Source organism: Microtus ochrogaster (genome assembly GCF_000317375.1).
Source record: "Microtus ochrogaster isolate Prairie Vole_2 chromosome 6 unlocalized genomic scaffold, MicOch1.0 chr6_random_2, whole genome shotgun sequence".
In the NCBI taxonomy this organism is placed as follows: domain Eukaryota; kingdom Metazoa; phylum Chordata; class Mammalia; order Rodentia; family Cricetidae; genus Microtus; species Microtus ochrogaster.
In genome coordinates, this window is record NW_004949095.1 from 13,656,870 (window position 1) to 13,669,901 (window position 13,032).

The window sequence follows — 13,032 nt, forward strand, 5'->3', positions numbered from 1 at the left end:
GGAGACACAGGGATGCTGGGAGATGCAGGGATGCTGGGAGACACAGGATTCCTGGGAGACACAGGGATGCTGGGAGATGCAGGGATGCTGGGAGATGCAGGGGTGCTGGGAGATGCAGGGATGAGACAAACACTTGAAGCAAAGGTGGCCGTCATTCAAGAAGTGCAAACGCCCAGGACACAGATGGGAACAACCTCACAGGCGGCCATTTTCAGATTGGAAATAGTGGGGAAGTCGTGCAACTAAGAATCAGGGTAAAATATTCAGTTCTGTTAATTCTTCTGTTTTCTCTTACATTGTCTATCAAAGGATATGGTGACAGAAATGTGCTCTGGCTCTTGTGTGGCAATGGAGATCCAACAGAACAATCCTACAAAGACATTTCGAGAATTCTGTGGGCCTTCTGATCCGGTAAGTCTTTAAACTATTGCCCTATTTTGTGTCACGAATTAACTAAATATTTTAACAAGTTCAGTTTTTAGTTTCCTTATCTTATAAATTATGTAAAAGTGAAAGTACAAAAATTGTTCAAAATAGTGTTTTATAAAACAGTAGTTATTTGCCTACTGACAGTAGAAAACAAAGTATTACTTATTATGACACTGTTTTGTTTCCATTTGTTAAATAAGAGTCAAGGTAAGTAATTTTCTTAAATTTTAAAATAAAATTTTCTGAGGTATTATCCTTGCAAATAGAAAGGGTATAAAACTAAATATAAAGAATATCAAAATGAGGGCCTTATTCTAGAGGCATAAGAAAATATGAGCAGTTGAACCTGTCTAAGTGGGCTACAGCAGTGGTGTACAAGTACATGTATGCAGAGCTTCTAGAACAATTAGACCTACAGAGGAAACCACAAATAAAGAAAGACCAAGCAATTGGTAGTTGAGGCAAACTCACATGCTGAAGAATTGTGTGGTAAGAGAGCAACTAAAGTAAGGGCAGCCATGATAGAGGAAGAAAGACGTGAAGGGAAGATGAGGTGCAGGGAACATGGAAGGGTCTGAAAAGGTCGCGTCATAGGCGAGAAGGCAACAGTGAAGGGCCGAGAACTTCCTGTGGTCCACAGCGAGAGTGTTTCCTTGGCTTCGGTGTGGTCCACAGTGAGACTGTTTCCTTGGCTACGATGTGGTCCACAGCGAGATTGTTTCCTTGGCTTCGGTGAAGTGCATCTTTGGAAGCCTGGGGAAATAAGTCTTTTCCTAAGTAGAGGAAATAAGGTAGAAAATATAATTCTTATATATTAGGAGAGAGGAAAATTCTTTATATGTAACTCAATTTTAAGAATTATTACAGAATTGTTAATTTGGTATAACTGGAGTAAATTAAATTGAAAGAGATTAAAGAAAGGGATTCTAGAAGTAAAAAAGGAACAGACCTGACAAAAAAAAGAAATCCAGCGAGGCCTCCTTTGTATCTTTTGGAGAGAACGGCTGGAAATGATACATGGGTTGTGAAAGGCGATGCTTAGTGCAGAGAACTCTGGGAGAGCGTGGTGCTGATGCTGTGTATCTACTCAGTGTCAAGCCTGAGAAGTCAAGAAAGGATACCATTGACCTGAGGAGAAAGCCATTTTGTTGATTTTAATTTCTGCTGATAGCCAAATGGGGCTTTTGTTCATTTTTGAGAAAATTAGAATCTGAATGATCAGCTGACAAATAAGAAAAATTAGAGAAATAGAAATAACAAAAAAGAAATGAATTAAGTGTTGTCATTGTTTCATTCTCTCATAAACACAGTAAATATGAACCAGTACTGGCACTTGTGGATGTAAAGATAGAAGCTTCAACTAGGCAAAGGGGTGCCCATGATAGCCGGAACACATGGAAGGCTAGGGTAGGAGGATCATTCGAGCTCACAAGTTTGAGGTCAACCTTTCGGGGGTAAGGAGGAGAACAGAAATTTCAAAGAGCTTTCAGCAAAGTGAAATGGGAACCGAGAATTTTAACATAGGTAGCCCAGCCTAAGGATGGGCAGCAAGGGAGTTTACTGTAGTGCAAAAGCATCACTTTACAGCAAGCTCCTCCCTTCTCACGGTGCTCAAGTGGAGGCAGGCACGGCAGAGGAATTGCTCACTGAGGAAGCCCTGGGGAGTGAGCACGTGGGTACCCATAGACAAGACAGTACTAGAAGGAAAACCATGCTGCTTCTCTTACAGATATTTATTCAGTGAACATTTGTCGTTGGAGCAGTATGTGCAAGCTGCTAGGTTCTGGAACTGGGGCCAATGAAAATGGCTAAGCTAAGTTCCTGTTCTTTCAGAAGCTCAGTCTCATGGTTTAGTTTGGAGACTTTCAAGTTCTTGGATCTTGCCTCCAGAAGGTGTACTTGGATTACTGCACTGTGGGTTTTCATTTTGGGGTTTTCATTTTTGTTGTTTGTGAACTGATACTAGATCTTAATAAGTACATGTATTATACGGTATCACAAAATGTGATTAATGTATTTGAATATCAATCCTACATATTTGTGCATTGGCCTTGGGAAAACTTCACAGACTTCAAAATGAGGTTGTTAGGACAAGGCGAGATTTAGAATCCTTGCCCTAGAAAACAGGAGATCTGCAGAATTCCAGTAAGCATTTCTGGAATTAGAAAAAGTTATCTTAGCCCATGGAAATGTTACATCTTGTTCCTTTGCTAGCCGTGTCTTCCCTTCCCTCTGGCCCAGTCCTCTAAGATATCTCTTCCAATATATCAACAACTCTGCTCCAGCTCTCATACTCATATCACATTATTTATGGTAATTAATTGGTTGTTTGGGTAGGGTCATTCCATCTTCATTTGCCAAGTATTTTGCAAGGCCCTCTCATACATTCAGTACTTTCCTAGACTGCAGATAGGGCAGTTAACAGACCAGGCAATAGCCCTTGAGCCATCGTAAAAGTTACAGTTTACTGGAAGGAACAGACCTTGAACAGACCCTAAAAAGTATAATACACTGTGTGTCCCAAGTGCTGTGGGGGGAAGCAATGCAGAGACGAGAAATAGCAGGAAAGGAAGAATGAGAAAGGTGGCAAGGTTACAGAGTTGACAGAAGTAAGGAAAAGTCTCTTAGCATCCAGATAGAGGGAGCAGCAAACCCCAAAGCTGGAGTACCCCTGGTGTGTTAGAAGGCTCCAGGAGGCCTCTGTGGTGAGAGCGGAAGTGGGGGGAAGACACGGGAAGGATAGTAAGCAACTGAAGCTTTTACTCTGTGTAAGAGGGGAGCCATTGGAGAGGCTATCAGAGCAACAGCGGGGTCTCACACATTTCAGTGGCCCGTGTCTGGCTTCTGTGGGGTCAAGAGCAGGAGAAAGGGCATAATGCCTAGTTGCTTCGTAGTCGGGCTGGGAAGCAGAGGCACCTGCTAGTGCTCCTTGTTTCTTCACCAATTAAACAACGAGAACAACAAAAGCTGTGTGACACTTCCATCAGCTAATGTGGTCATGCTCTTAGACAGTGCCTAGCATGCTGTAAGCATTACCAGCCAATTTTCCTCACTTTTTTTTTGAGTTCTTTGGAAATGTGCCATGAGGCACCGCACGGCAGGTGGTGGGCAGGCTGAGAAGACTTGAATGAGCTTGGGGGTGACTTTGCTTTTAGATCTTGATTTCACAAGTGTGGTTGAGTAAGGTAGGGCATGCTAACCACTGCCTTTGGAGTGAGAACCTTCTTCATTCAGAAGAGCATGTGGTAGTTCTAGTGAAGCTAAAATTATGTGAGATTAGGAGATTAGGACAACTCACATTGCCCAGATTAGAATGTGGAGAATTAAGAAATGAGTTGGAAGAAAAATGTTAGAATAATAATTATTCTTTAAGTAAACTGCATTGTTTTATTTTGTTAAGGAACAATAAAAAGCAGACATTATGCTTAAATAATTTTTCTGACACTAGTAATATATGTGTCTTAGTTCCTATGCTATTGTTGTAAAGATATACTGTGTGTGACCAAGGCAATTCTTATGAAGAAAAGTGTTTAATTGAGGATTTGCTTTATAGTTTCAGAGGCTTAGTCCATTATCATCATGGTGGAAAGCGTGGCAGGTGGGCATGGTGCTAGAGAAGAAGCCAAGAGCTACATCCTGATCCAGAAGCCCACCCTAGTGACACACTTCCTCCAACATAGCCACACCTCCTAATCCTTTTCAAATAGTGCCACTCCCTGATAACTAAGCATTCAAATATATGAGCCTATATGGGGCATTCTTACTCAGCCCCCCACAGTGTGTTTGCAGGGCTCCTGTTTTGATCATATAAAAGAATCCCATGGTGGATCAGAAAATTCATGGGAAACTGTTTTTGTTTATAATATTTACCCCTGTTATTTTGTGTCTTTTAAGAAGGAAAAGAGACTTCCATTGGAAGTACATCATCTATAAAGGGAACAGACTGGCTCAAGGGACTCCTCATATTTAAGAGCTTCAACGGGCATCAGTTCAAAATTGAATAAAACCAACTCAGTTATTTATTAAAATCTAGTAGTAGTCAAGACAATGCTAGATATTTCTTGTAATCTATTATAAGAAGGAAAATAGAAGCTCACAGGCCATGGAAAATAAATGGAGAGTTGGATAAGTACTTTGGAGTCAGTACCAAGGTTTCACAGGGGTTTTGATCTAAGTGGGTAAATCTTACAGAATGGAGTTTCCCCAAGGGGAAATGAGGATCTACCCTTTCAGGTCAAGGATAGTGTGGTGGTTTGAATGTAATTGGCCCCATAATCTTACAGGGAGTGGCACTATAGAAAGTGTGGCCTTGTCAGAGTGGGTATGGCCCTGCTGAAGGAATTGTGCCACTGTGGGGGCAGGCTTTGTACTGCCCAGTGTCTCAGTCGACTTCCTGTTGCCTGTAAGATGTCGGACTCTCAGTTACTTCTCCAGCACCATGTCTGCCTGCATGCTGCCATGCTCCCTGCCATGGTAATGGATGAGCCTCTGAACTGTAAGCTGCCACCCCAATGAAATGTTTTCATTTATAAGAGTAGCCATTGTCTTGGTGTCTCTTCACAGCAATAAAAACCCTAACTAAAACAGATAGCATATAGGTAGTAAAATTAGAAAATTTAGTTTGAAATATTAGATGGATCACTGTAATAGATAATAAGATTACTGAGCTCATAACAAATAATATATTTAAATTCTTTTTAATTTGTAAATCAGAGTATAAAGTACCTCATTTAGTCCTAACAGTGATTCAGTGAGATACAGACGTCATTATTTACTGATATTATTGTTGCTCCATTTTATCTACAAGGAGACAGCGCATAAATAAATCTGCACAGATCTCTGGATCATTCTCTACAGTCAGGCATCTCCATCAGACTGTTCTGTTAGGCTAGGAATGAGCATGGCATTATAGCAAAGGCTCTTAATACTCAAGGGGCTCCATCTTGAGCCCTTCAATCTCTAGACACGAGAGTCTGGCATATAGCTGGAATACAGACGTGTGTGACGCAGAGCAGCAGAGTCCTCGTGACATCCGAATCTTGGAGCTGCTGTCACTCACTCATTGGCTGCCACTCACTGGCCGCTGCCATAGCACAGACTGGTGCAGAGCACATGTCTTTTTCCTTGAGCCTTGAGTAGTTGCCACTGCAAATATTAATGTCAGCAGGCATGGTGGCACACACATCTGTTGTCTCCATTGTTGAGAGACAAAGAAAGAATGATCATGATCTCAGGGCCAGCCTCTACTACACATTGAATTCAAGCTAGCCTATGCTACATGAGACCTTGTTTCAAAAACAAAACAAAAGAAAACAAAACAAAAAAACCTGTAAAGGCCAAGGCTTGGTTAATAACTGAAATATCCCAGTGATTCTTCGACTTGTTCCTTTCTAAAACTTATTCTTAATTATTGCTTTTATTGATTCAGCACTATACCTAGTGCTATTTATATGTCATACACTCCTAGTCCGTAGGATGCAGTGGTGCTGGGGAGACTGACACAATCCACTGTCTGGCAGTCTTTGTTTTACTGGCAGGATAGCTACCTAACAGGTAAAGTAAATACAGTGGAAGGGGACATGGTATGGGGGGTGAGGAAAAGATGGCTGTCTAAAATGGACCATAAACACGGTCTCTAAGATGCCTTTTCCCACCAGTTCAAAAGCAACAACTGTCTTCTGAGTCACAATGGTTTCCCTTAGGAGAAGTCAAGGGTAGCATGAAGAATGGAATGCAGTTAGGAGGGCGTTCTCAGGGCACTTTTAGCTCTTAGCAGCAGCAATGCACCAACCACACATCATCCGCAGTGCATTGGCAGGAATCCCGGCTGGTGCATTATTTGCGCATAGTAATATTTATGTTTCAATATGCTGTTCTCTAAGAGACCTAGTTCACCGCCTACCTCCATGACAGTCACGACATTCTCATACTCTTCATCACTTGTGGTTTGTGTTTCACTGTGAAAAGGGTCAACACCTGCACATTGCCCACTGGCTGCCTACTGGACACTCGCTCTCATTTCCTGCTAACTCTCTATAAACACGGGGAAGGAAAGGAGTTTTGTCTTTTCTTGCTGATATTTTAAAGATATCTGGTATCTAACACATAATATATATATTGGAAAGAATGAGTGTTCTCATTTTTAACTAATCTTAAATAATGCATGTTAAATAGCTTAAGACCTTTGAGGCTGAGAATGTAACTCAGTGATAGAGCAATTGCCTACTATGAGTGAGGCCCCAAGTTCAGTTCGGCACCACAAAAAGGTACCTATTTTTCTTTCCATTGTTAAAAAATTATAGCAGCCTTTGCCCTAAAAGACTTTGGAGTAACCATATTCCAGTCAGATGTGTGGCCCTCTAACAGTCAGAAGGCAGGATTTACAGTTTCCCTGGAGCAGTGCACCCTGGGAAGGGCCACAGCACCAGCAGGGGCTGCTAGCGTTTTGGAATCCCAGGAGGCTGGCGCACGTGTGCGGACTTTATCTCCCGAACAGTCACGTGCTGTTTGTCAGCTTCAAGTGTCATCTCCCAGGGGCACTGCTTAGGACAGCAGACTGGGCATTGAGATGAATGGAAATATGCTTAAACTTTTTTGAGACTCTGGGAAATGACCAATTGGAGATACAAAAGAGCCCGTCACTTTACAAGTCTATTTGTGGGTAAAACGCCAACCACACCAGTGCCAGGTTTGAATCCAGGCTAAGTTACTATTAGCATGAGTAATTCTGAACCATGATGTTCTCAGGATGTGGTCAGTAAGGCACTTTATTTATATCTTGATGAGACAGTCCAGACACTTGCAAGGCCAAAGAGAAGGCCTTTAAGAGCCCTCAAATGTGACCCTGTAGGCATATGTGATCCTTTCTAATATTGAATGTGAATTTTTGTTTGTTAATACCAGATAATAAGCGAAAATCATTGTTTCTATGTAGTTAATTAAAATCATGATATTTTAATCTTAATTCAACTTAATTCAAATATAATTAAAATATTCACTCATATTATCTATGAACTGGTTATTCATATTATGAAAGAAATCTGTACTTTTTATAAAAGTACTTTAAGATATCTTACATTTTAAATAAAACCCAGGCTCAACACACTTCACATAAAAAGTGACAATAAATATGAATGAGTGACTTAGGTGTCGTGTGTCTTTTCTCCCCAATTTATCCTATTAATTAGTGGAAATGGACTTAACCTTATTTTTTAGATAAATACCAGATTAGAGGAGATGTGTTTAAATATTGTCTACTTCTGTTTTTTCTAGACTCAGACTTAAAAGCAAAAACCTTATTACCCAAATTGTCTAGTATTTTTCTAACTCCTTTGTTCAGGGCAGTGTAACTCCAAGGACAAATAGTTTTCCCAATAAATTCTAAAGCTAGCCATGGTAAAGTCATTTCAAAGTCAAGCGTTATGCATAAGCTGTCTCCCTTAGCTGCAGTTTTGTTTGCAACAGTTTCAGTTATTCGTGGCCAGCCATGGTCCAAAAACAATACATGGAAACTTCTAGAAGTATGACTTTTGTTATAGTAGGCTACTATAATTTTATGTAGTATTCTTGTTATTAATATCTTACTGTGCTTACTTGATAAAGTCCCTTATTAAAAGATTTTATGTACGAAAAAAGCAATGCCAGGGTTCATGCATCTGCTAGGGTTTTGCACATATCCCTTGAAGATGGAGGATCAATAGATGCTTCCATAAATCCTACCAAATCTTTTCTTCTCCCTTTGGTTGAACTTGAAGGTGGGCAGGAAGAGTTCAGCAAGCAATGAGCATGCATCCATGGGCTTTAACAGTAGCCAGGAAACCGATGCTCCTTGTTCAGAAGAAAGTGCATGGTTGTGTCCGTTTCTGCCCCAGAATAGTATACATTATAGATGCTCCCGGGGACTTTGCTGACTGCGGACCTTGACTGCCAGTCCTATAGTGTCTACATAGTACTGCACTCATCTTCTGCTTGCTTTAAGAGGAGTAGCGGCCTCGCTTTCCCGGAAGTATAAGTACCTCGTGCTATATTTTGGAGTGAGTCATCTTGACCTATGTGGTTTTTGTATTGCTCTCTCCCCAGGCTTCCAAATCTCTCCTTGAACCTAATTCCTCATAAGTGAATTCAAACAACAGAAACCGAAAGGGTCTTCTCTGTTCTGTGAGAGATGGAAAGAAGCGTGTTTGCTTGTGTTGTTTCCTTCCCAGTTTCTGTCGTAGTTGGCCAGCCACGTAGTTCATGTCAGCTAGTTCAGGTCACTCCCCAGATGAGCAAAATTATGGAAAAGAACTAAGACTCAGGAAAACAAAACTTGATTCTCATTCTTGTTTTTCTTCTTTTCAAAAATAAACACTCTAATTTTGATTTTGGACTATTATGTTTATGTATTTTTAAAAATAAGATTAAAGTATCATCCAATAACTAATGTTTTATAATACCCACTTAAGTTTTGCACTAATTTTATTAAACATACTTATGTGGGGCTGTCTTGGTAAAGTGTTTTTGGCCTGAGCTCAGTCCCTAGAACTCACGTAAGAAAAGCCAGGTGTGATAGTATGGTCTTGTAATTCCAGGAGTAGGGAGGTGGAGACAGGTAGATCGTTAATGAGGCAGCCTAGCCTTCTTCATTAGCTCTCGGCTAGTGAGAGACCCTTCTCAAAGAGAAGTAGTCTGGATGGATTGAAGAATATCCCCCAGGCTTGTTCCCTGACCTCCACAAGCACACACACATATAGACCCACACATACACAAGCATGCATGTGTGCACACATGTACATGTTTGCAAGTCCCCCCCACCAAGGAGTTCTAAAAGTGGATATTAAAAGCTAAAAAACTAGGTTGTGGTGGCGCACACCTTTAATCCCAGCCCTTGGTAGGCAGAGGCAGGCGGATCTGAGTTCAAGGCCAGCCTGGTCTACAGAGTGAGTTCCAGGATAGCCAGGGCTGTGACACAGAAAAACCCTGTCTCAGAAAACAAAAAGCTATGTAAGTGTAGGTGTTCAGCACGGAGCTTAGCTCATCTTCCCGCTGTAGCTGATTTTTCATCTTTATTCATCTATGTAGATGTCGGAGACATTTGAATGTTTGCACAAGTTTATGTTATTACCTTCAACTCTGTTTCTGAAGGTGAAGTCACGGAATTGAGATAAAACATGTCCATTTAAAATGTATTTTGTTTTATTATTTCTAAAACCTTAGTAACATAAGGGAAAGTGGTTTGAATTATTTCATGGTTTCCTTCGATTTTTCTCTGAGTAGCATGATGGATGCTGGTTCCTATTGCACATTAATATACAAAAGAATGAGTTGCTATTCAGAATGCTAACTAGCCTGGGCTGGTTGGAAGCAGGAGGCGCAGTCGTAAACAGCATCTGTCCACATCCATCGCATCGCTCCGTCCTCGTCACAGTTGACACACTGGGCTGTGCAGAGACTGCATTAAGCAGCTCACACATGAATTTTTATTAAGAATGAATGGCTGTTCACCAAACAAAATGTATCTTCTGAGTTTTTGCCCCTACGTAGAGGATTTTATTTGCCAAACATACTGTATTCTGTACTTTGCACTCTGAGTCAAACCAACAAAAAAAATGACAAGAAAAGGAAAGTTGGTTAACCAGGAATCTATTAGCATAATTACTGGGAATAATAGATTTTAAGAATTTATTGAATTGTTGCATTTCAAGCCTCTCCTTTAATTATATTTGAAAGCAGAATCCAATACAAAAACAATTATATTTTTAAATGGTTGAATTGCATAAGTCCATGTATCATCTCACTGATTTAAAAATAGAATTTTCTATAGCTTAGCTTATCAATCATCAGGAAACAAATGAGGACAAATTCTGGAGAGGGTGCAGGGGTGGGGGAGGTTTCATTCGCTGTTGGTGGGAGCGTAAACTGAGACAGCCCCTATGGACAGCAGTTGTGGTGGCCTCTCAGAACACTGACCTGACTTACCTTATGACCCACCCACATCACTTCTGGACAGACGTGAGCCTTGCAGCCTACAGAAAGACCTGCACACATGTTTTCTGCGCCTCTTTTCACAATAGCAAGGACGCAGAGTCAGCCTAGATGCCCATCAGTGGACGGATAGATAATGAAAGCATGTGTACACATGATGGGATGTTGTGCACTTGTAGATAGAAATGAGTTTATGGAGCTTTCTATAAATGGAAAATGGATAGAGCTGGAAAATATTATGTAAGCAAGACTACCTAGGCTCAGAAATATGAATACTGTGTATCCTTCCATATACAGATGCAGCTTCTAAACATCAATATATGTATTTAGCTGGGAGCGAGTATGGAAGAAGCCAGGAAACTAGAAAGGGACTCATGAGATATGGGATAAAGAGGCTTGGAGGGAGAGTTGTGGGCTGGCAGTGAACACAACTATGGGGGCGGGAGATAATGGGGAAGAAGCATACCGTGGGGGCAGACATGGAGGAAAGCAGAAGGGGCAGGGAAAGGACACATCTGAACTGAGCATGCACGTTTTTCTGGGCACTGCTTCCTCAGTACTGCATTTATGTCGCATTTTATTGTATTACATACTATAAATAAAAATAATGGAAGATACTATAAAACAAAGATCGATTAAAGGGTAAAGAATCAAAATAACTACACAAAATATTTCCATACTAATAAATGTGTATTGCATATTATAAATAAAAATAATGGAAGATACTATAAAAGCAAAGATCAATTGATTAAAGGGTAAAGAATCAAAACAACTACACAAAACATTTCCATACTAATAAATGTTTGCATCATTTATGACTTGTAATTTCTAAAGGCTTTTTTTTCTTCATGTTTATGGGGAAATGAGCCAAAAGTAAGCCTTTTTTTTCCCTAATGAATCATTTATCAACAAAATATCATACTGTAAAAAAATAACAATAATGGTGAATAAGTAATGCAGATAGTTTAAACAGGTATTTCACTATTTTAAATGGATTAATAATGTAAGGTAAGTCTTTCACAACTTGAAATAATAAGTGACTAAAGCAGCATTTTATGACTTTTGAACATACATAGTGAGAGAACTGCACCAGAGTTCTTACAGGGACACAGCTCCATCGTAGCCAAAATACCTGCTTTAACCAGGCCTAACCACTTAAGAGCTGGGCCGTGCTATCTAGAGCTGGAGGCCTGTGGGGCTATTTTGTTACTTGTGTAAGTCTCAGGTTTCAGTCAAGACTGTACCTGGCAGAGCTTCATCCAAGAGCCACGGGTGGAGAATGGCTGCAGTTCTGTATGCAGCAAAGATACTGGAATGTTCTTAAGATTCCTTGGTGTAAGCTCTGGTCGCTATGCTGTGTTTCTCAGAGTTCCCAAGTAACCCTTTTGCAATTCAATCTGTGTGGGGGTTTTACTGCTTAAGTGATTTTAGAAATGTGCATGGTTTTTGAATATTTAAAATATAGGGATCAGTGCAATGCGGACAGCGTATGTGAAGTACATCCTTGTGTGAGATGTAGCGAATGCATCAATTCAAAGTTGGCATTTGTTTTTAAAATGGCTACTTTGTTCCAATTCTATAAGAGGAAAAAAAATGGATTTTTGTAATAGACCCCCCAGCAGTGCTTTGATGGAGAAAAATCAGAGACCAAATGATCTAGAAGAGAGTGAGAAGATGGAATGAGTTCTTTTTTTAACCATGAATTTTATGTTAACAAGATTATAGTCAGTATTTACAATTCTACCGGGAAGAGGATAAAGTGGCCCCTAGAATCTAACCCCTTAGGAAAGGTTTTTCTTTGTGGTAGGTAATTTTAAAAAGCCCTCAAAGAAGACAAGAAGATACTGAGAAAATCTGTTTCCTGGTTACAGCAACCCTAAGCAAAGTTATCCAAGTAATATGCTGTAGTTTATTAAATGGTCTCATTAATGGAATAATTCAACACATTCTGAACATATAATTGTGTACTTTCTCTCTCCGTGTGTGTGTGTGTGTGTGTGTGTGTGTGTGTGTGTGTGTGTGTGTGTGTGTACACATGGCACTGAGTGCTAATTCCAGGGGATTGCACATGATAGGCATGTGTTCTACCACTGGGCTTTTCTAGCCGCTTCTTTTGCTTTCTTAATTTGGGACTGGGTTTCATCAAGTAGCCTAGACTGGCCTTGAACTCACCCTGTAGCCTCAGGGAGGCTTCAAGATTATGATCTTTGGGACTGGAAAGGTAGCTCAGAAGTAAAGAACACACAGGTTGCTCTCTGGAGGACCTGGGCACAATTCCTAACACCCACAAGGTGGTTGACAATCATCTGTAACTCCAGGCCTACATCTTCTGGCCCCCACAGCACCAGGCATACACATGGTACATAGACATACATGCAGGCAAATGTCTTAGCCACACGTTTAGTGACATCTGTCAGCGTCCAGCCTTGAAGGGTTCGCACATTCTAGAGTAGGGGCGTGTGGATTAGAAATGTCAGGCAGAGGAACAGAGATATGAAAGAAATACAGAGACACAGGATAGAACCAGGAGGGCAACTCAGTGAACACTGAATACACCCGCATTCATCCTCCATATGCTTATGTACCCCAATACAAAAGTGAATACTGAATACACCCGCATTCATCCTCCATATGCTTATG

General features: G+C 40.6%; 1 protein-coding gene across 6 annotated transcripts in view; it reads left to right on the top strand.

The window, feature by feature from the left end:
• Positions 1–13,032, top strand: part of Nme7 (NME/NM23 family member 7) — a 142,993-nt gene that overhangs the window by 85,174 nt on the left and 44,787 nt on the right. For all 6 annotated transcript variants that reach the window (XM_005363997.3, XM_013352520.2, XM_013352523.2 and 3 more), the window contains one exon: positions 310–411. In XM_005363997.3, coding sequence (XP_005364054.1) covers positions 310–411 — 102 coding nt within the window. The remainder of the gene's footprint in view (positions 1–309; positions 412–13,032) is intronic.